Genomic DNA, 23,034 nt, shown 5'->3' on the forward strand with positions numbered 1-23,034 from the left:
ATCTTGTCTCGAGTCCTTCGCAACCTCTCTCCTGTATTGATCAAGAAGGTAGAGTTTAATCACGATGTCAGCTCCATCACCGACACCATCGAACGTGCCCGCTGCCCACCACAAACGACCTAGACCCAGTGCGGCAGCCGGACCTTCAGCTCCACAGGGATCATCTATTTCAAGGACGAAAAGGAGGAAGCCAGAGGGTCCATCAGTCGATGACACCGACAAGAGGAATGGAGTGAATGGGAAAAGCAAAGAAGATGATGCAGTCGATCCTGCAGGTGATGTTAAAACAAAGGTATGTCTCATTGTTCCGCTTATCACATTTTGACAAACGGGTTATACTTGGCAACGGAGAGAGAATGCCTCGTCGAGAATCGTAAGATAAGTGAGTTATTGATGTCCTAATATGATGATGCTATCAGATCGACTTTAACGAACTTCCCGTCGAGACTTTGTACAAGTATTTGGAATATCACGATTTATTACCTAGATGGGATGTTTCGCCTTGGTCTGAAGAACCATGTACCCCTCGTTAGTACCGTTCCTTCTTGCAACCTCAACGCATGACATGTCATGTTCTACGTAATACCATCTGTAATCAGTGTTTTTGACGCTGTCAAGGTTCGCTGTATGGAAATGGAAAAACTAATATCAGATTTTCATCTAGCAAATCAACTGTATACTCTTCCACCTGCAGCTCCGATAGTACCGTTATCTTCATCATCCAATATACCTGTACAAACCCGGACATCCACCTCACCCATCCCTCAAACGAGTAACGCTGCCTTTCCCAATTCAGGCGCAGGACAAGAGGGTGATAGTAGTATGTCTCAAGGGTTGACACAAGGTTCAAGCCAGATCAACGGTATAGGAAAACCTACAGATAATGGAGACTTGGATACATTATCGAACATTCATGATGAACCTCAATTACCTCAATTACCACCTTCTGCAACGAACTCCGGACCTTCACATTCGAGTCAAGTTGTCACAGCCCGTATAGATGATTCCAGTAATGCGCAAAGTCAAGGTCAGAGTCACGGTCAAGCTCACAATCAAGGTATAAATGATAATTCACATTTACCTAAACTAGAACAACAGTTGGAAGAAGGAGGTGAAGGAAATCCTTTAGATCCATTCGAGCCACCCACCACAAGATCAAAGACTTTACCCACAAGACAACCAGAGGCCAACTCCCCAATTCCAGAACATCCAGCAGTCCAACTCAAACGTGGCGTAATTACACTTTCAGACGTCTATTCAGCTAGAGAAGTATTAGCTGAAAAAGCAAATAATCACTGGATGAAAGGTTTAGGTGGTGGTCAAAATAAAGAAGGTGAAACTATCGTTAATTTTTTATATAAAATGAAAGTTGGTCAAGGTGAGTTTCACCTTTATTGCCTTCGTTGCTATTTAGATGATCGATATTCATGCACGAACAAATATGAATATTGCTGATGTAGAAAACTTTGTTGGTTTCATGGAAAATAGGCAGGTTATTGAGAGTGTATAATCCCGTTCCGGCAAATCAACACTGGTAAAGCACTTTTACGTACGAGGGCTCAACCCGAGGTCGAATTAGTTGTATTTTGATCGGTTTTGTGTATGGTAGAAGAGAGGTTGGGAGGAAGAGACATCATTTGAAGAAACTACACTACTATCAATTATATCGCTACAGCGCGGATACCCATTACAGTATATCCCATCTCATGACCAACTCTACTCATATCATCTCAAGTATTCTTGCTGAAGTCATATAGGGCTATTTCTTGCGCAACAAGTATCAGTGGTTTCTTGCTTTATCACTTAATCAGTCCAATCTTATTATATTCGAAGTTGAATCGTTCCTTCATCTTATAGCTTGTAAAATCAGATATGTATGCTCTTCTTTGTTTGCTAGCTGGACGGTCGCCTCCTCTTGCTATCAATGCGACACATATGCCTCTTGAACAGATAACACCGTGTACATCTCTCCCAAAGATATATATAAGCTACGTACGTAATATGTACTAAAAAACTGAATTCATCATACAAACATTTCTTTTTTAGATTTTATTCTGAGAGCAGATCATGAAACAACGGATAAACGATAGAACCATACTATACAAAGATATATATATATACCATGAGATACTTACTTCGGCTCGGACAAAGCTTAAGACTGGGCTCAGAGCTCATCAGCAGTCAACTCGTCTTCAGTACCTTCAATAACTTCAAATCCATCATCATCGCCATCCTCATCTTCATCCTCATCATGGACAGTCCCACTTTTTGAAGTCGTGCTCGCAGTAGTTTCAGTCGGAACGCCATCAACGTCAAAGAAGGAGTTTTCACTGTCATTACTGTCAAGGGAGATAACACTTTCGTCATCGTTATCGATCTCAGCGTCGACTTTTGTGGTAACAGGACCTTGACTGGAAGCCGTCGATCCGGTGTATTGATGGATCATGGTTTGACAAGGGGTTGAGATTGATCCTTGATGGGATTCAGGACTAGAATCTCGAGAGCTGGTTTTGTCTACAGTGAAGACGGTAGAAGAGGAACTCGATGGCATAATCACAGCTGATGAGTTGAGAGATTCGGATGATTTAGACAACTCCTCAACAGTAAATCTATAATTAGGCAGTATCAGCGGTGCAGATCCTCGCGGTATTCCGACTGACTTACCTCAGTCTTAAGGGTTGACCATATGAGATACCATTATCGTCTTCGAATCTCCAAAATTCCACCACCTCGACTCCTCTTTCAGCGAATTCGGATATCTTTAGACCTTGGATTGTAATTTCCAACTCTTCACCATCTTTGACTTGGTCTTGCGTAAATTCGATCGTAGGGTAGGAGGCAGGTCCAAGGGAACCATCAGATTTGAGTACAAGTTTGACTTTCTCGAAGTCGTACTCTGACCCAGGGGCGAAGTGCTTGACCTTCCAAGTTTTGGTGAATTCCGCACCAGGTGGTAAGGTACATCCTGGTGGGATAGTTGAATGCCGAACCCAAGTGAATACGTCTAATGGAGTGACAGGCTCTTTGGGTGTACAAGTTCCACTTCGGGAAGTGGTGGTAGCTGAATCTTGAATAATCGAAGTGACTGCTTTGGCTAATCCTACAATTGGAGCGATTGCTTCAGTTGGAGTGGGCGTAGATTGTTCCCTTTCGACCTCGACAACCTTGTTGTCGGGTGTCAGAGGAGCTAATAGGTTACCAATAGAGTCCTGGGCGTCGTAAAGGTTTCTAGCGACAAATCCACCTGGTACGACAGGTTCTTTGTCGCTCGTTTGGGTTTCAGATGACGACACGGCCTCTTGGGCTTGAACAATGGTTGTAGCAAGATTGACGTGATCTCTTCTACCGATTCTCACACCTTCGGGGCTTTCATGTTGTCTCCAACATCCCGCTCTTCTAGGTCCAAACGCATCGCCATTGACTCTTCTTTCATGGGCATGACCATGTCCTCGTCGACCATGTCTGTGACCATGACCTCGAGGGCTCAATTCAGATTCACTGAGAGGCTCGAACGATGATGAGAAGTTCAACTTGAGAGGTAACTTCATCTTTAACATAGGATGGTCGACAGGGTGTACCTCGTGAGGTGAAGATTCACACGCCTCACAGAGGTCGTAATCGGGGCATGAGGGGTGCATGCACTTGTATCGAGCACCTCGGATGTATCCGTTGCATCCTGTGAAGACAGAATCAGCTCAAGACTTACAGGAATGGGCGCTCAAATACTCACCATCACAGATCACATGAGGATGAGACACCGACTCCTTCTCCTCGACTGAAGCATTGGATACATAGTCGCTAGACTTGTGAAGTTTGACGAAAGAGTGGCCAGGGTGGGTTTCGGTAATAGTAGCTGCGCAAGAATTGCAACTATCCCAGTCAGGGCAATTGAGGCATTTCCATCTGATGCCGGTGATAGCAAGATTGCAGAGATCGCAAGTAGCTGGGTGTCGAACGTTCTCTTCCGCTTGACCTTCAGGATTGATCTTGATTCGCTCTTCAAGATCTCTGTGAAGCATCGCCTTGAAGGTGTGAGCTGATGGATGTAGATCCGAAGAGTGGAGTAGAGGAAGACAAGAGCCACAGAGGTCATAATCGGGACATTGCTAGCCGAAAAACGTCAGCTAATGGTAGCGATTACGTTAAAGACTATTCGCTAACTCACCTCGCACTTGTATCGTACTCCTCTGATACCTTCTTCACATCCATCACACCAGATTCTTCGGTGCCTGAAACCGCCTTTACCATTTTGAGTGGGTCGAGAGTGAACTTTCCTCTCCTCCTTGACCTCTGGTTGAACAGGTTGTGTCTGGACGTGGGCATCAGCCTGAGCCGTAGCTGTGTTGTTCTGAACAAACGCGCCAGGGATGGGTCGCTCGTTCTCAGCGGTAGGTTCGTTTGTGGCAACCCTTGGAGCACCTTCAAAGGTGGTGGCGAGTTGGTTTGTCAAATTGACCAGGAAACTATCGAGCATTGTCTTGATTTCCCTTGCAGGAACGAGATCAGCAGGCGTGACAGGGTTGAGGACATCGCTAACTCTATCAAAGATATTTCGGATAGCCCTCTCTCCCCGTGGACCTGCTTGATGAGGTGGATAAGGCCCGAACCCGCTAAAGGATGCTGATTGAAGATGTGAAGGAGCGGGAGAAGGCTGAGGAGCCCAGCCTCGAGGAGGATGGAAACCTGGCAGGGGATAGCCTTGACGAGGACGGAATCCACCCGGTCCATGTCGTCGATATCGAGGACCGTGGGGAGGAATGAGATGCTCGAGAGGAGGGAAAAGCTGACTTTCCACTTCGTATTCGTTACCTGCTCTCCAAGCTGCCAACTCATCCTCTGTCTGTTGAGCTCTTGACACTTCCTCTTTTTCTTCAGTCTCAACGTAGTCTCGGAGCGATTGAGGAGGATAACCATCAGGGAGAGCAGTGCCGTCCAGTTGATCGTTCATCTTGCTGAATTCTGATTGACAGTCGATCAATTCAGTCTCAAGATCTTTGACTGATCTTTTCTTATCGGTGACTCTCTCGTCCCAGAAGGCAGCACCAACCGGATCTTGATCCTTTTGACATGAAGCGAGCTTGTCTTCAAGAGCAGTGAGGAGTGATACTCTTTTAGCCAAGTCTTCTTCGATGGCAGAGATATGAATAGCCAAATCACCAGCGGAGGTGAGAAGGCTGTTTGCTCGGTGATACCCATGGATGTTGTTCAATCTTGGGTCGGAGGCGAGAAGAACGGTGAAGACCAACGCTGGTGCACGTAATCCATTGTGGTGAAATGGCGCTTGAGCGGATTCGTATCTGAATTTTAGAATGGGGAGAAGACGATGGGTGTACGGTGAAGGTACATGAGGGAAGAGGGTTGCAACGTCGAATGTTGGGTTAGGGTTAGTGAATGGGACATCGAAGAAGAGGGAAAACATTGTCAGCAAATGATTCTCGCGACACGTTTCAAACCATTCGCCACTGATAGCTTCACAGCCTAAACCTTATAAAACCGGATGAGCGGCCACACCGGAATACATCACGGGTTACAATCATCCACGTCACACGAAAGATCACACATATTCATTGTTATCACAGACAATGAAACCATACTCACTCGGCAGCGTCACAAACATGTTTCTTGAACATGATTCTTGCCTCTCGGGCATCGTCGGGGAAGAGGAGTACATTCACCCAATATGTGTGAGCTGTCGAAGGGAGATTGAATATGTTTCGGAGCTATGACAATGCAAGAGAAACCGATGTCGTTGGGTTGGCGTAAGATTGACATCGATTGAAAGAAGAGATCAAAGGAAAGGAACATCGCGTCAGCTTTGAACCTTCATTCACCAACCAATACAGCATTACGGCTATGACCGAATAACACTACCACACCGGAGTCTGGGGTGAGGAGGGGTCGTATTGGGACTGTTCTCACCTTCTGTTGTACTTCATTATAAGGAGGAAACTTTGATCTATCGAAAGTGAGACGTCTAGTCTCATCTTTCAGTGTAGCTTTGATGACGAACATGACGGAAAATTGATTCCTTGTCGAGTTCGAGTTGGTAGAGTGGCGATACTCGCCTATACAGTCTGTCTGCACTTGATATGCAGTATTTGTGCACTATTGATCTCAGGTGAAAAAGTGAATGAGATGATCAACCGTGAATAAAAAGGATTGAGGGAAACGCCTGTTAACCGTGTTCGAGGTGAGTTTGAGATATTTATATATATATATATGAAGTGATGGAATGATGAGTTGAATGAGCGTTGAATGGCGTGCGTTTCTTATCTGATGACTGGATTGAAGCTTGCGCGTTGTCAGTGTGATATGTAAACTTCCACTTCCGGTATTTCTCATACCCGGGATACTACAAATATCAAGGTGGCAGTTCGCATCTTTTTGCTATCATCGACTGAGGAGGAATGACTTTTCGAACAGTTCGATGGGATCCTGTTCCTAGCAATTGAGCTTGATATACGACAAGGCACTGAAGAGCAACAATGATTGATAGGACATGCTGTGATGCCATGAATGTTGAGATGTTCTGTCTCGAGTCTATCTTGTGACCTCTTCTTCAGCTATCTGATCAACAACGCTGGAATCAATTCCCTCTCTCAACCGGTGGCAGTCCACATCCAGGCACCACAGTATGTTCAATTTTAAGCTCTTAGGGTGATTACGTACACAAATCCCACGCTTGAATGATGATGTCAGTGAATAAGGATTATCAGGCTCATCGCATGCACCATTGGTCATTAACACTGGGGCCTCTCATGTCGTAGATCTCCCCTAGGCCTTTCATTCACGATCACCTGACAAAGAAGAAAGAAGAACTCGTATAACTATATCAAGTCTCATTTTATTATTAAAGCAAGAGTTGATCAGAAGACAAGTTAGAAAACAAGGAAACCAAGATTAATATTCCCGGTTCCTTTTTCTCACATTCATCATCATCATCATCATTTGTCATTAATCAACCTTTTCCTCTTACATACTCTTCCCCCCCTTCTCCAATCTACCCCGAATCAGAACAACCCATATTAGATATATACCTCAGTTGAAGCTTCTCATTCGCATTTCTTTTCTTCCTTTCTTTCTTCTCATAGACATACTTTAGAAAACCTTCACTACCGAGTAGGATAAGGATAGATATAGAAACAAGCAAAAGACGAACACTTTCACATACGAAACATCATTGTACCTGTATCTTAACTCAGTACCGAAACAAACCAATCACCTTTACTCTCCTCGTTTTCGCCGCTACTCGGCACGATCTTCCGGACATTCCTCTAAAAACAGAACAAGGTATCGTATCGATAGGACAATATAAGTCCGACGAGCTTTGATACACAATATCAGCAAGAGACCGGGGCATTACTAGCACGATCAGTCACTACTGACCTGCCCTCGACCTAAACGTGAGTTGCCTACTTCTTCTTTTTGTTGGCATAAATCCACCAGCTCATAAGGTACCAGTCATTTCAACATGAGTACACTGTCACCTTCCAAATCCCAAACTCTTCCTCCGATCCAAAACCAAAATCACAATCCCAACAGTCCTAATCCCAATGCACCTCCATTTCGACCTTCTCCAGCTAGAGCAGCGACCTTATCAGGTACGCCATTCCAATACAAGACAAGAGCGGCTTCTCAACCTGCGGGAGAAAGAATCCCACCTTCGTCTTCGACTCCAGGTTCAGGTAGAGCAAGTCCTGGTGCAGGTATGAACGCCAATGGTCTCACCGGATCTGGATCAGCTTTCGGTGTTATAGGAGGTGCAAGAATTCCAGGTAGATTTGGGAATGCTTTATTTGGATCAAATGGGAATGTAGGAATTCAAACCAGGGCAAATAGCTTTTCAGCTGGGGAGATAAGGGATCCAAGAGTGCGTAACACATATCTTCCCCTCTGCAATATCAGACAAAGTAACAGATCAAGGGACTGACTTATTTTTGATATGTGCTTTGATAGAATACGTCACTTGCACGAACACTCTCATCGCATACTGAAGAGTTTGTCCCTTCTCGTTCACAATCAACATCTCCCTTCCCTACTTTCTCACCTAATTCTACTCCTTCAACTTCTCCCGCTGCAATTCGCCAACAGCCTTTACCCCCTTCACCTCCCAAAGCAGGAGCAAACGTCTCTCGATCTAGATCACAATCGCTCGCCACTGGAGTACGGCCATCCAGCATCGACAGACCATGGTTAGCTCCTATGAGCACATTGGAGAACAAAGGCGCATTCGCCAAAATCGATGTAGGGTGGAATATAAGTCCAAATGAAGGAAGCAACATGTCACCTTTCTCAAGAGGTTTACCTGCATTGGGCAATAATCCTGCAAGGGATGAGGTTTATGGTAGAAATGGTAATACGCCTGGAGGAAGATTTAAAGCTGCTCAAGAGGGATTTAGCACAAGAGGTGGATGGGGTGCTTCACCAAATGAAACGAATACAACATCTGCCTTGTCTTCGTCTGTTCACAAAGCTCTGGGTGGTGGATACCAGCAACAACCGTACGCACAAGGCGGGGGAGGGTATGGTGAATACACAAATCCAGCTAATGGTGGTTCAAGATCGGGTGCTTCATCAAGACGACATAGTGTCTCAGTAGTCGGTGGGCCAGGAGGAAGAAGAGAATTTTCATTTGGTGAACCTGGAATGGGAATCACTTCCCTAAGTCCACCTTCAAAAGGTTTATTCGGTTTTGAGAGTGAATTAGGAAACGCATTATCCCTTGATATAGATGAAAGGAAAAGAGATGATAATGGTTACGTTTCTGCTTCATTACCAAAATTCGATATTCATGATCGATTCAACGAATCTTCCCATCAAAGAATCCCTTCTCTGAGTAACCGAAAGAACGATAACTTCAACGATGGTGTTTTCCCTACATTCGGTTCTACTCCCCCGAGAGGAAGATTGGAAGGTCTAATTACTGGAAATGGTGCTTTCGCAGCAGAGAGAGCTACCTCTGGCGAGAGCAATGGATCAAGAAGATTCCTAATTGAGAACGCTGCGGTTGGATCTCCGATTGTTGGCCATGACAGATTGGGTAACGGTAACGGTAACGGTAATGCAACTATCAATGGAAATCCTAGTTCGAATGGATTCACTGGATCTCCTGAGAGATTAAGAGAACAACCTCTATCTTCTGCTAGACCTCAAGGTATAAATGGACTTGGACCAGGAGTGATCGGTGCTCCAGTACACAACTACGGAAACGGAAATAACCAATTCGCACCAAACGTTCCTCCCGGGAATTCGTATCCCGGGATGAGACCTTTCGGAGGTCCAGGTCCACTCAATAATGCATCACAAGGGCATTTGAACGGACCTGGATCGGGGTCCAATGGATATGGTAGATCACCTATCGGACAGGGGCCACCTGGGCCTGGGTTTGGCGGTTATTATGGTTTACCTAATCGACCACCTCCACCACCTCAAGGCGGTTTCTCACCTCAACTGGGATTCAATGCTCCACCTCCTGGAAACGGATATTCTGGACCGAACCAAAATCAGAATGGACCATACGGTAATGTACAACCAGGCAGCGGTGGAGGTGGAGGAGGTGGATATCAATCATTCTATCCTAATCCCGCAGTGCCTTCTTCCCCTCCCCAACCCACCTCACCATCATTTTCGACACTTTCATTATCTGATTTAGGCAAAGGAATAATACTTTCTGCTTTACCAACTACAACACCGTTGTATATCGTTACTTTCAAAGCTGGAAGAAGAGATGTCTACTATTGTCCGGATCCAACATTGTTAATTTCCAACGGGGATAAAGTGATCGTTGAAGCTGATAGAGGATCGGATTTGGGTACTGTCATATATGATCAACTAACTTCAATAGATATAAGAGATTGGCAAGAAAGACAAGCTACAGCAGCTTTGTTATCCGGTGCTTCACAACATCAACCACCAGGTCTGGCCGTTTCAGGTATCCACCCTTCTACATCAAATAAAGAAATCAAGAAACAGACTTCTTCTGGTGAATTAGGGTCAAGTTTGGGATTAGATCTAGATGGTTTATTGTTAGGTTGTGGCCCGTCCGGTCAACCTGAATTATCAGGTACAATGGTAAGAGGTCCCTTAGCGAAAGAGATCATGCCAAAGAGGATTTTCGCAAAATCAAGTCAAGGCGTCGAGGAACAAAAGTAAGTAACAATGATTCACTCCTTTCACTCCCGTGGTCACAATGATAAGATTTTAATCTTTTTTTTTTGCTTTAGCCGAATGACTCAAAAAGTAAATGACGAATACGAAGCTCTCATGATCTGTAGAGAAAAAGTTATTGAAAGAGGTTTACCCATGCAAATCGTGGACGCGGAATACCAATGGTAAGCTGCAAAACGAAATCTTTTGTCCTTGGACCACTTGCTAATTCGTCTTTACTTTTGTTACATGTCAATAGGGATAGAAGAAAGCTCACTTTCTACTTCAAGGCCGATAAGAGAGTCGATTTTAGAGATTTGACCAAAGAGAATTTTAGGATCTTCAAGGTGAGTACAATTGTTTATGGGACGATGTAGGCTACACTCTGTGGTGTGTGAGAGATATCAGTAAGCTGATGACGATTGTTGCTTTCACGAAAACAGTCAAGAATCTGGATGTCAATGGTATCCAAAGATGGTAAGCCTGGTCTGCTCACCGAGTGGAACGGAAGGAGAAATAAGCTGATACATGTGTTTGGGATAGATCCACGTAATTGAGTATTGTGAATATGGACACGATAATGTCTGAACATAATGCAAGAAAGGAATTAAACAATAGACCATGGGAGATTATACAAACAAATTATAGCTAACGACGAGGGGATACATTCACTGTAAGATCACATGGCGAATCAAATGATGATTCTGGATAAAGAGTTTTTGGAAAATATTGATGTACTTTATTAAGAATTCAAATTAGAAATTAAGTCAAGATGATGATCAAGATGGTTGAATGTGATTGTAAGATTATCAATACATACAAAAGGGTAAAATTATGACGAATGAAAGAGACAAATTAGATTGAACGATACAGTGCTCTTTCAACCATATAAAATTGAAGAGAAGATATAAATGAGGTTATAATTGAGTTTGATAGAGTAGCTCAAATTGTAAAATATATGATTCATTTGGTTCATTTGATATTTTATATTAGGAAAGAAAGAGACGTATGGATGGACTAAGTGGCTTATTTGGAAGAATGATGTATTACTAGGGTATCTTTCATGCACATGTACGAGTAAACGTTCTTTATCTCTTGATTGAATGCCAGTGCTCAAAATCCAGACATGGATGAGATGGATCCAGTGCATATCAGTCTCACGTTATCATGTGGTAGTATATTGGCGATCGGAAATCGTCGTATTTCATGTTTCATTTGAAGGTTATTATTGTACAGTACATACCAACAGGACTCGGATCTATATTCCAGCTGAACCGATACCCAAGCCTGTTGATCCTCTGATTTCGTTATTTGATGATAGACCTCCTACTACTGATCCAGGACGATTTTGACTCTGGCCTTGGCCTTGTCCTTGAGACTGTTGATGAGAGTTTGGATTTGAATTCGGATTCGGATTCGGATTGGGCGTGCCGGCTGTTGAAGGTGTAGTTGATACTGCTGCTTTTATGGTCCGTATTTGGAATGTACCTATTTATCAATAATTGAGAATGGAGAATCAGAATTACGATTCATCATTCAATCGGATCTGCTTCTTGTGAGATATTGTTGATATGTTGAGATGATATGGTTATGATGATACTTACATTGAGGTAATCCACTTGATTCAGCAGTTACTATAGCTTGCATACCCAATCTTACTAATGCACCTTGAATAAGTGCTTGAGGGAATAATAGATGCTACATTTGGGGGGGGGGGATCAGCTTCTAATGAAATACTACTTTGGGTTATACTGAGATCACCGAAACGACCAAGTGGTAATTCAAGTGAATCAAACAGACTCACATTCTTGGCTATCTCGATATCATGTGAAGAACCTTTACATGACGATAGAGGTATTAGAGGTGGAAAAGTATGTGATTGTAATACGAATATGCCCTTCCAGTCATTCAATATCTCATCAGCTTTCATATTGAATGAATGGGGAAAAAAGGATTTTCCTTACTCACTCGATGATTGGTACGTAGATTATCTATCTGTCTAGAGTACACATATAGAAATAGATCTTTACATATGAATTTTATTATATCCAATTGCGAAGCTAAAGGTGGTCTTGCGAGTGTCAATCTGGTTTTGATCAACGATGAACATGAACGATCAGCCTTCGTTTCTCTCGAAGAAAGAAAAATAGATTCAAACTCACTTTTCAGCTATATATCCACCGACCATTAAACCTATTTTCTCCATTTTCCTATTTAATTCATCTTGGATCAACCTTTCCTCATTTCCTTCATTTTCCTCCTTTCCTTTCCCTTTTCCTTTTTCCAAAGGGGGAATCAGCCCTTCCTCTCTCAATTCGTCTTCTTGAGCTTTCTTCTTACGTATGACATGGGCAGAAGAATCTCTCAAGAGGTTCAGCACGTTCGGTAAGAGGTAATTCGGTAATCCTGAATCGATGAGTACCGGTGCGGGGTTAGCCAAGAAATGCAACGCGGGTGGTATACTGGGTGGGAGTGGTAAATGGGACGATGAAGTTGATGGTCTTGCTGACATGTTGTGCTGTATTTTGAATGGATTATTTGTTATTGAAGTTAAGAACACAGAGAAAGGCTGTTGATGACCTAAAGATGCGCAATCACATCGACATTGACGCGCTTTACTATCAGTTTGTGATAACGATAACAGGGGGAAACACCACGTGGTGTCATGACGTGGCATTGATTGGTATATACACGTCAGTACGCGCTAAAGAGTGGCTTATATTGTGAACCGGAGTGATCATCCATCCATCCATCCATCCATCCATCCATCTCTCAATTGAATTATATAGCTACACCAAACAGTCATCACATCCTCAACATACACTAATCCTCTCACGACTCAGCAGCATATCACATTCATTGATCATCTTGGGACTTGAAAGCGACGACTGACACGACTAATAACCTCGTTGACCCCAAGCGGTCGCCAAATCACCCTCCACTTTCGTCTTGGCAACGACAGTATTGGAGCAACAACACATTCTTGTTCACACAAAATTCACCTCCTATAACCTCGCTCTATCGTCACGATGCCGATGCCAGGAGAACGGTTCCTCCCTTCTTCCTTGAACCCTTTTTCTAGATCTTCCAATTCCTCTAATCCTAACCCTGCCGAATCGCATTCGTCAATGTCATTCAACCCTTCTTCATCGTCGTCATCTTCGTTAATACCACCGACGGAACCACATAAAGCATTATCAGAAATACTTGCAAACGCACACATCTCAAGAGAAGGTAAATTCTCAAACTCAACTAAAGCAGCTCTGATCAAAGGTTTATATCAAACTATATGGCAAAAACAAGAATGGATAAAATACTTCTTACCCGTTTCATCTTCAAATAATCATGATCATAACGATACAACTTTACCTAGTTTTGGTAATCTTGGAGATTGGTTAATCTCTGATGAAAATGGAAATACCAAACCGTGGTCAATGAGTCAAGCTCAATCGAATTTGGAGAATCAGTTCAAAGATAAGGGGAAACAACCATTGAGAAAAGTAAGAAATGGTATGATCTGTGGAAAAGTCTTACAAAGATTTGAAAGAACTTTTACTTGCAAGTGAGTAATGACATTCCACAGACATCTTTTAACAATACGAGTTGAAATAAGCTAAATGGCTTCTCCTCTGCTTTTCCCCCTCATCAGAACATGCGCTATCAATCCATCTGTTATACTCTGTGCGGAATGTTTTCAGTCATCAGATCATGAAGGACATGAAGTATTATTCGGACAATCATATTCATTTTCAGCATCATGCGATTGTGGTGATCCATCAGCATGGAAATCCAATTCATATATAGGATGTTCAAATCATCCTAAATTAGAACAAGGTGAAAAACCAACTCAAACTTTAAAATATGATATACCAGATAATCTCTTGATAGCAATACATAAAACGATTGTTATAATTCTCGAATTCATCATACAGACATTACAACATTCGTTGCTACCCAGTGAATATGGACATTTACCCAAGACAGAAGAAGAAATGAAAAATATGAATATGGAATTTCAAACTGGCGAATCAAAAGACAAAAGAAGTAAAGGTCCTTGGGGCGTTGTAATGTGGCAAGATGAAAAACACGTCCTAAGAGAAATGACAAGACAGCTTAGAGACGCATTAGGTATCAAGTGGGAAATTGCAGAACAATGGATAAGAGAAGTTGATGAAGTTGTAAGCTAAACGCTCCAATCTTCTTGTCGTAACGCATCCTCGTGCCTTGAGCTGATGTCAAAGCTCACTATGTAGGGTCGAAAAGTCATTCTCGTCTCACCAAATCCTATAATAGCATTCCACGCAGCCAACATGATGCAACAGATTGATGCGCCCGTCTCACTCCGTCTAGCCTCAGATACGTTCAAAGAAGAAACAGTCGGCGTCTTGATATCCTGGATGAACGATATGATCAAATCAACTATCGATGGAGACGATACAGTGTTCAAGAGAATGTTAGCAAAGGCATTATATGAACCTCGACTACGGCATTCTGGTGTAGGTCAAGGAACACCACTTGCCCCGGATTTGAAAGATTTAGAATGGGGTAAAGTTATGGCAGGTCATGATACGAGAAGGATCGACTGGCTCTTACAACTTGATTCGAGATTATGGAAAAAGGCGAAATGGGAAATGAGACAGATTTATTGTTCAGTATTGCTATTTGATTTGGATGTACGGAAAGATTTAGGTGAGTACAGACAATCCTGATCAAGTCGTTTGGTCTTTTAATGACCAAGATCACGTTCCATATAGCGTCTCGATTTGCTATGAATTACCCTCGATTAGTAGAACATTACCTCTTCCAAGATCGAGAATTGGACACCAATATCATCTATTCATCCGCTTATCTCATATTCACCAACGGTGCAGTTTGCGCTCACGCCACCTCCAAAGGTCAACTGTACAACAACGTCCTTCATGTTGTCCACGCATGGTATACCGGTCAAGTACTGAAAAGCGATGGTTGTGATCGATTGATCATTCCCCCTAATCAGTTTGACCCCAATGATTCCACCGCAAAAGGACGATTAGATATTGAAGTTCCCGCTTTCAGAAACAAAAAAGGACTCGCTCTTTTAGGTCACCTCAGAGGCATGATCCGACACACCGAGATGAGGAAGATCATTGTTCGCCAACCTCAACTGTTCAATCGAGCTCTTTGGTTCATCAATATGTTCGTCGGTTTACAGCCTCAGAAACGAGAACAATCTGAACATGTAGAATATGAAATTGATTGGTATAGATCATTCATAGTTTTACCTGACATTGCCAAATTTTGTCGAGAACTAGGAGAATCTTTCTTAGTGGGAACACCGGATCAAGTTCTATCCGCAATGGCAATTGTCGTTAATAGGATTCTGACAGACATGATGTTAATGTCAAACACACTAGACAGGGATAGATATATAAGACCAGTGGAACACGATGTTCAAGATGTCTTATACCAAGGATCGAGATTCATCTTAATCAAGCAATCTGTGGCTAGGATAGAAGCTTTTAGTTTTCACCATTACTTGAACTTACTTCTCGCGGAGATGCTCAAATCTTCTAGACAAGTAATACCGTTTGAAAAAGATTCATCAAAACCTTCCGACTTGACTCAAATCATCGAAAGATTCGTTTTAAGAGCACAGAATCCAAGTGACAGTGAAAGGATGAAATTGATGATCATTGAATGGCCAATGCAAAGTGAGTCGCGTTTTTCTCAAGCCAGGCGAATAACAAGTCACACCTACTCACTGTCCCTTCTTTTGATTCCGCAGTGCATGTCGTTTTGTCCCAAATTAGAGCTGACATGTGGAAGAAGAATGGACAAGCGGTAAAGCAACAACATCATCATTATCGAGAAATGACCGTCAGAGAAGCTACCCTGGATCAAGATTTCTTCTTGCTTCAATTTGGATTATGTATCATCGATCCAGCCAAATTCATGGTTGCACTGATTGATCGATACGGTCTTGCACCTTGGTTTAGAGGGAATCCCAAAAACCCAGATATATGGTTATCTCAAGCTACAGAACCGAAACAACGCATAAATCTATTCGAAGATTTCCTTCTACTTGTTATTCACCTGGTATCATATCCTGCTATAATAAATGGTTGGTCGAGAGATAAAATAACAAGAAAACACATTATACATCAATTAGCTGTCCAACCTTTGGCATACTCTGAAATATACAAGAAGCTCCCTGAAAGAAGTCAAGAGTCCAGTGTCACGCCGATTTTGAAACAAGTTGCCGATTTCAGGGAACCAACTGAATCATCTGCTGGGCAATACTCGTTGAAGGATGAAATCTTCGATGAAATTGATCCTTATTGGCATTACTACACAAAGAACGATCAACGTGGAGCGATGAAACAAATCGTTTCAAGCCTACAGAAAAGTGATCCTTCGAACGAAACCCCACTCGTCCTTCCTCGACCATTGGAACTTCCACCAACAGGTAATGCTTTCACTTCGGTGGGGAATTACCTTCAGACACACGTCGTTGGCGACATAGTCTATTGGGCAATCACCCACTGTCTCCATATGAGTAATATGGATGAATGGGCCACGATCTTCCATTCTTCTGTGTCGATTGAATCTAGAGAACCGCCGCAGGTACCTACATGGGACTTTGTTCTCGAGTACGCTCTTCATCTAACGATGATAGCACTTTCAGTCGCCCCCGCCCAGTTCGCAGAACATTCATTGCAGATCAAAGGATCAGAAGGAGATCACTCGACTTTCCAAAATCTTTGGTTGATGCAAACGAATTCAGCATACAAAGCATATAAAGCTAGAATCGATTATATTCTCGATACAATCGTGAATTATCTTCCGCAAGAATACACAATCGATTATCGAGCAAACAAAGAAGCTGAATCACTGTTATCATTATCATCACCTGTCAAACCAGATCCTAAAGCTGCAGCTGCAGCGAGACAGAAAGCGATCATGGCTGCTTTTGCTAAACAGCAACAAAATTTCGCAGCTATGATGGACGAAGGTGAAGACGAAGATGAATCAATGACAGAAGATATTGAAACTGAAGAAGAAGGCGAGAACTACGGTCAGTGTATAGTATGTCAAGAGGAGGTCAACTCAAAAGCACCAGGTGGTATGATGGCATTACTCCAACCTAGTAGAACTTTAAGAGAAGCTGTACATGATAGAGATTGGTTAGAAGAATCTCTACAAACTCCAACTTCATTAGATCGATCAACTAGGTATCATCGATTCTCACATTCTAATTCTAAAACCGATAGAAGCGAAGTAGTCGAACCTACAACAACAGAAGGTTATCCAAATACATCAATGAAATTCGGTATACACATGTCAGCGTGTAGTCATTTCATGCATGAGACGTGCATGGCCAACTATTTCGATGCGACAAAAATCAGACACACTCAACAAGTACAAAGGCATCATCCCGAAAATGCAGTCAGGTTGGAATACATGTGTCCTTTGTGCAAATCTCTAGGAAACGTACTTATCCCGGTTGAAGCTTCTACAACACCAAGAAAACCGCCTATAATCGTGAAGAAAGAAGGGGATAAAGCACCAAGTTTATCAATGACCATCAGACGTGTGTCAAGTGAAGGATTGTTGAGAGTCGCAGACAGTCAAAGGATTTGGGACCATCATTTCGAAACGGGTGAAGTCATACCTTGGTTCTCTGATTGCGTCTTCTCAGTGCATTCTTTGGATCACACTTATCGTCGCAGTCACATGAGGAGTACATCAAGAATGGCAGATAGAATGAGAGGATTGATCCGACCTTTATCAGAACAATCCCAACGGATCAGAGGTAAGAAGACACACATGTATCTACCAGACGATATGGTTGGATACACAGTCTCAATGGCGGAGATCACTCAAAGAGGCTTAGGTAGTCCTTCAACTGCAGTCGATAAACAAGTCATAACGGTAGCTGAACAGGTACCTGAGATGTCAATGAAGTTGATCAAGAAGTTAATCGGACTACTTCAATTAGAATTAGATTTATACTTCGGACCTGGATTCGATAGAACAGCTTTAAGAGTTGGAATCTTCGCTAGGTTCTTACCTGACTGGTATAGATCCTCAACCCTGCCTTCGCCTCTCTTATTGAGGAGGCCATTGGGCATGGTAATTGAGACCGCTGCTATAGCACCTGATTTGCTTCAAAGTGTTATCGTCATGGCCTATTACGCTGAACTCACAAGAGCAATGTTGGGTTTATCACTCTTCGTCAAAAAGGGCTGCTCATCAAGATTGAACGCTTCACCCAGGTCAACACCACCATACGATCCTACTCTATCTGATGGAATGGAGATGTTCACCGGATTCAAGGGGATCATGTTATCGATTCTTAGAAACGCTGGACCGTTCACAGACGCAGAAGGTGTTTTAGCTATAATCTCAGATGAGATGTTAGCCAAATTACTGTATACGCATACATTACCTTTCTTAAGAAGATCAGCTATAATTTACAACGCTGTATCCGGAAGTTATCCATTGCCTCTCTCAACCACGACCTTCGACAATGATTCAGTATGTGAATATAAGAAATTATTGATCTTATTAGGTATACCATTCCCTCGTGAAACATTGAAAGATCCAACTGCTACCGAAACTCCAATAGTCGCAAGATGGTTAACTCAGTGGGCGATGCAAGGTAGAATCATACCAACATTAGAATATCCAGGTACATATGAACTATTTAGATTACCTGATAAATGGGAAGATTTGGTCTTATCCTATTCAAATAAAATTTGCAAGAAATGTAAAACGAAACCTACCTATCCTGCAATTTGCCTGTTCTGTGGTGAATTGGTTTGCCTAGGTGGTGATTGTTGTTCAAAAGGTGAAGAAGGTGAATGTAATTTACACATGAGAGAGTGAGTTCTACTGTTCTTACATATTTAAAAACAATAGCGGGGCTCGAACTCAAGCTGATCTCTTGTGGCTTCGTTGATGGAATTAAAAGGTGCGGAGCTGTGGTGGGAATGTTCGTAGATATAAGAAGATGGATAATCCTTTATTTGTATGCAGGCTCAGGTAGTTTCGGTTACATGCCTTATCTAGATCAACATGGTGAATTGGATATATCGATGAGGTGAGTGAAGCTCCAATTTCCCACAAAGCGTTATGACTGTCTACCTCGAACATATTCAGACTTCAGAAATACTTACTCTCTCAGCATTCTTCATAGACGAGGACACAGACAATATGTCCATCTCGGTCGACTTGACGAACTTCGCAAATCCACTTGGTTGATGCATAACATCCCGCATCTCACAGCTAGAAAACTGGAGTTGACAACGGATGGAGGTGGTTGGGGATGTCTTTAGGGCAGGCATGTCAAGGAGGATAGGAGATGATGAATGGGGGAATATGACAGACTAGGCGTCTGAACGAGATCGACGAGATTATTACGAAAAGAGGTTTTGTTGACAGACGTCCCTGTACATGCTCAAGAGGGAGCTTAATATGGTGTCAGAGGGGGAACTTGAGGGTCACTTGGTTTTTATGGGATCATACGAGTTCCGTGTTTTCGCATTGGCATTCTTGTCTGTATTCTGGTTTACTAGATATGTAATTTGTAGCATCATTCAATCCCCATCGCATGTACATGTGTATATGTACACCTCTATGCATCATGTTGTGTTTTGTGTATGATTCAGTCTTTTGTCGAATAAGATATCTATTAATCGGGTCAAACCATTAGTCCACATGAAATCGCGTCAACAATCATTCACAATCATTCGATCATTTTCCTCCACTTTTGGAATCTCCTCATCAACGTTTCTTTTCCTTGTTTACCTTTGATTCCTATCATCATATGACCCGCTCCGAGTATTGAACGGGATATGAAGCGATGTCTTTCCTATCTGGACCGTCCAAGAGGTCCTCGGATATCTCAAATGGACCTGTAACTTACAGACATTTGCTGAGTCCCCAAGCTATGACTGTTTTGTAAGTGGTGATCAATCCACCTTTCTTATCGATAATAAATCAATTGGGTTAGTCACAGGCTTTTTGCTAAATTCAATCAATTTCCCAAACGTTCCTTTAGTAATCCATTAAGAACGATAGCTCATTGTGATATTGATGCGGCTTATGCACGTGAGCCACTGCATTCATTGTTCCTGATCTGTTTAATGAGTTATGACTTAGTTGTATCATCGTAGAATTTGAACAGATCCGACTTGGTCTACCTGATGATATACCATTGATCTGCGCTCAGTGGCAAAGTATCATTGCTGTCAATTACCCAGCCCGAAAATATGGAATCAAAAGGTAAGCTCTTATCAAGTGACCAAGTCAGTAAAAAGCCATAAACTAATCATATACTGCGTTATTTTGAATGGTCAGATTCACGACGCTCGACGAAGCAAGGAAGATGTGTCCTCATCTGGTCGTACAACATGTAGCTACCTATAGGAACGGTGAGAGCGAAGCTGGGTATTGGGGTGAAGTAGATCCACAAACTCATAAAGTAAGTCATTTGCCTGTATTTTGATTTAACAGTTCACGACTAGCTAAGTAAGGATTTTTCATCATTATAGGTCAGTCTGGATCCATATAGAAGAGAAAGTTTGAAGATCTTAGCTATTTTCAAAGAGATGGTAACCAAAGGTGAAATAGGTGAGATAATTATCTGTTCCCCTTCGACTGGAACGAATCAGGATAGCTGTGCTCATTGAGATGATGATAGAGAAAGCATCCATCGACGAAGCTTTTCTGGATCTCACGCCTATGGTCATTGACAAACTCTTATTGTTACATCCTTATTTATCGATCATACCGGATGATGCACCCGAAGGAATAGATTCGACTTTACCCCCTCCTCCACCTATCAATTGGTCAAAAGCAGGAAACGTCTTTCCTATTAACGGAATGATTGATGCCGCTTCACAAGAGGAAGGAGATGATCAGAGGAGTGAAGATGGGGACGGAGAGATAGAAGAAAGAAGGAGGGATTGTAGAGATACGTGGGAAGATTGGGCCTTGTGTATAGGTGCCGAAATAATGAAAGATACAAGAGATGAGGTTTTCAGACAATTACATTACACTTGTTCAGCTGTGAGTTCGCCCCTGTTCTTATAACTGGATTTCTCATTATTATCTGAACTGGATCTGACAAGCGACGCGTCATAGGGTATCGCTCACAACAAAGCTATGGCGAAAGTGAGTACAGTTGAGGAAGACTTTTCATGGGGGTTAAGCTTATAGGGATTATCTTCTTCTCGTAGCTCTGCTCAGCATGGAAGAAACCTAATAATCAGACTGTACTACGAGGTGCTGCTACAGGAGCTTTCCTCAGAGACAGGGACTTCACCGATGTAAGTAGGTATTCCTTCGGCTTGAGCATAAAGTTGAGGAAAAGCTGAGTGGCTTTCAAGATCCGAACGCTGGGCGGTAAGCTGGGAAATGCGATAGCGACTGAATATAGCGCCAAAACTGTTGGCGATATGCTGTGAGTGTACCAATGATTTATCAGCAATCTCATTTGATCGATGACTGATGTACTATGCAGTCTTGTTTCGCTCGATGAGATGCAGAGTCGTTTCGGCGAGGAAAGTATCTGGGTATACAATATATTACGGGTGAGCTACAATGGACTTGTATCCTTGGGAATTATCTTACTAATATGCTATATCACAGGGTATTGATCATACGGAAGTGAAAGGTCGAGTAGCGACGAAATCAATGTTGGCTTCCAAGAACGTAAGACCTAATGTTAGAACTCCCGAACAAGGTCATCATTGGTTATCTGTTCTGTCTGGAGAATTGAACGTCCGTTTGAGAGAAGCGAGAGAAGTAGCCCCCGGTTTATGGCCAAAAACGCTTGTCCTGAGTACAAGGCAAGGTTCGTCATTTCATCCTTATTCTGTCGAATGAAAAGTGAAAGGAGATTAGCTGAACTTGGAATTTCCGGAAACAGGTATTGATCCATCACGATCTAGACAGACTCCATTCCCATTCACACGGAATCTCTCAGGTGAATATATCATAAAATACGCTAGGAAATTATGGGATGAAGCGACTCAACCTATGAAAAATGGAAGTATGAAATTGAATAATGTGAGCTGACAAGACTTTATCGCCAATATCTATCAGCTGACACAGCTGAGTTATTCAGATCGCACTTTCGTTTACAGGTTTAGAGAGGCTTGAAGGAGGTCAACAAGGTATTGAAAATTTCTTTGCTCAACCTCAACTCAAGTCGTCTATTCCACCTCCCATAAAGAGTGAAGATCAAAGACCCGCTTTACTCAATAAGGAGTCATCATCCACGTCTACCATTCCAACAATCAACAATCTCGCTAAACGACCTTTATCTCCTGATCAAACCCCTTCATCTAGCTCTTTAGTCAGTTCAGCAGGTCCATCACCTAAAAAACCTAGATTACCAACTTTACATACTGGTACCGTCAAAAAGAAAATGGGATTAGATGCGTTTTTAAGTAAAAAAGGAGAATCGTCAACACCAAATTACTACGTAAAGAGGGAAGAATCACCTTCCCTGAACGTAAAGAATGATCTCAAACATTTCGTGCTTGATGATGATGAAGATGATATAGGGTTGGTAGAGGGTATCAACCCCAGCAAAGTAGCAGAAGACGGGACCTGGACTTGTCCCAAATGCAGCCACCCTTTTACTGCAGAAGCCTCAAGTGAAGACAAAGCCTCGATCGTAAAGGCTTTAAAGCAAGAACATGAAGATTGGCATTTCGCAATGTCATTACAAGACGGCGGGGATTCATCCGTACCCAAGAGGCCGAAGGTAGCAGCAGGATCAGGAGGGACGAAGAAGAAGAAGAAGAAAGTGGAAGGTATAAAAGCTTTCTTCAAACCTAAATGAGATTGTTTTTGGGATTTCGCTCAATCACTTGTTGTGTGTTCACTAAATGTACC

The 23,034-nt window shown here is 42.6% G+C and overlaps 6 protein-coding genes across 6 annotated transcripts; 4 read left to right on the plus strand and 2 right to left on the minus strand.

Annotated features, from left to right (window-relative positions):
• Positions 1–64: 64 nt before the first annotated feature.
• IL334_005338 (uncharacterized protein) lies at positions 65–1,538 on the plus strand (the record flags this gene model as incomplete). The annotated part of the gene is made up of 4 exons (XM_062937051.1): positions 65–292; positions 420–528; positions 665–1,378; positions 1,489–1,538. 4 exons carry the CDS (start codon positions 65–67, stop codon positions 1,536–1,538), a joined length of 1,101 nt encoding a protein of 366 aa, XP_062793102.1.
• Positions 1,539–2,164: 626 nt separating this feature from the next.
• On the minus strand, positions 2,165–6,012 carry IL334_005339 (uncharacterized protein; the record flags this gene model as incomplete). Its single annotated transcript, XM_062937052.1, has 6 exons — positions 2,165–2,609; positions 2,665–3,676; positions 3,731–4,106; positions 4,166–5,297; positions 5,599–5,720; positions 5,920–6,012. 6 exons carry the CDS (start codon positions 6,010–6,012, stop codon positions 2,165–2,167), a joined length of 3,180 nt encoding a protein of 1,059 aa, XP_062793103.1.
• A 1,459-nt stretch (positions 6,013–7,471) lies between these two features.
• IL334_005340 (uncharacterized protein) lies at positions 7,472–10,703 on the plus strand (the record flags this gene model as incomplete). The annotated part of the gene is made up of 6 exons (XM_062937053.1): positions 7,472–7,870; positions 7,957–10,148; positions 10,224–10,331; positions 10,406–10,493; positions 10,590–10,623; positions 10,690–10,703. The coding sequence occupies 6 exons, from the start codon at positions 7,472–7,474 to the stop codon at positions 10,701–10,703; spliced, it is 2,835 nt and encodes a 944-aa protein (XP_062793104.1).
• Positions 10,704–11,404: 701 nt separating this feature from the next.
• Positions 11,405–12,658, minus strand: IL334_005341 (uncharacterized protein; the record flags this gene model as incomplete). The annotated part of the gene is made up of 5 exons (XM_062937054.1): positions 11,405–11,634; positions 11,751–11,844; positions 11,951–12,043; positions 12,115–12,232; positions 12,309–12,658. The coding sequence occupies 5 exons, from the start codon at positions 12,656–12,658 to the stop codon at positions 11,405–11,407; spliced, it is 885 nt and encodes a 294-aa protein (XP_062793105.1).
• A 517-nt stretch (positions 12,659–13,175) lies between these two features.
• IL334_005342 (uncharacterized protein) lies at positions 13,176–19,463 on the plus strand (the record flags this gene model as incomplete). The annotated part of the gene is made up of 7 exons (XM_062937055.1): positions 13,176–13,708; positions 13,796–14,324; positions 14,400–14,835; positions 14,901–15,836; positions 15,911–19,010; positions 19,100–19,228; positions 19,325–19,463. 7 exons carry the CDS (start codon positions 13,176–13,178, stop codon positions 19,461–19,463), a joined length of 5,802 nt encoding a protein of 1,933 aa, XP_062793106.1.
• A 527-nt stretch (positions 19,464–19,990) lies between these two features.
• IL334_005343 (uncharacterized protein) lies at positions 19,991–22,981 on the plus strand (the record flags this gene model as incomplete). The annotated part of the gene is made up of 13 exons (XM_062937056.1): positions 19,991–20,088; positions 20,189–20,238; positions 20,304–20,412; positions 20,488–20,611; positions 20,682–20,760; positions 20,831–21,198; positions 21,274–21,303; positions 21,369–21,458; positions 21,519–21,592; positions 21,653–21,722; positions 21,781–21,985; positions 22,061–22,200; positions 22,259–22,981. The coding sequence occupies 13 exons, from the start codon at positions 19,991–19,993 to the stop codon at positions 22,979–22,981; spliced, it is 2,160 nt and encodes a 719-aa protein (XP_062793107.1).
• Between the last annotated feature and the right edge of the window lie 53 nt (positions 22,982–23,034).

Source organism: Kwoniella shivajii, chromosome 7, assembly GCF_035658355.1.
Source record: "Kwoniella shivajii chromosome 7, complete sequence".
NCBI classification, from domain to species: domain Eukaryota; kingdom Fungi; phylum Basidiomycota; class Tremellomycetes; order Tremellales; family Cryptococcaceae; genus Kwoniella; species Kwoniella shivajii.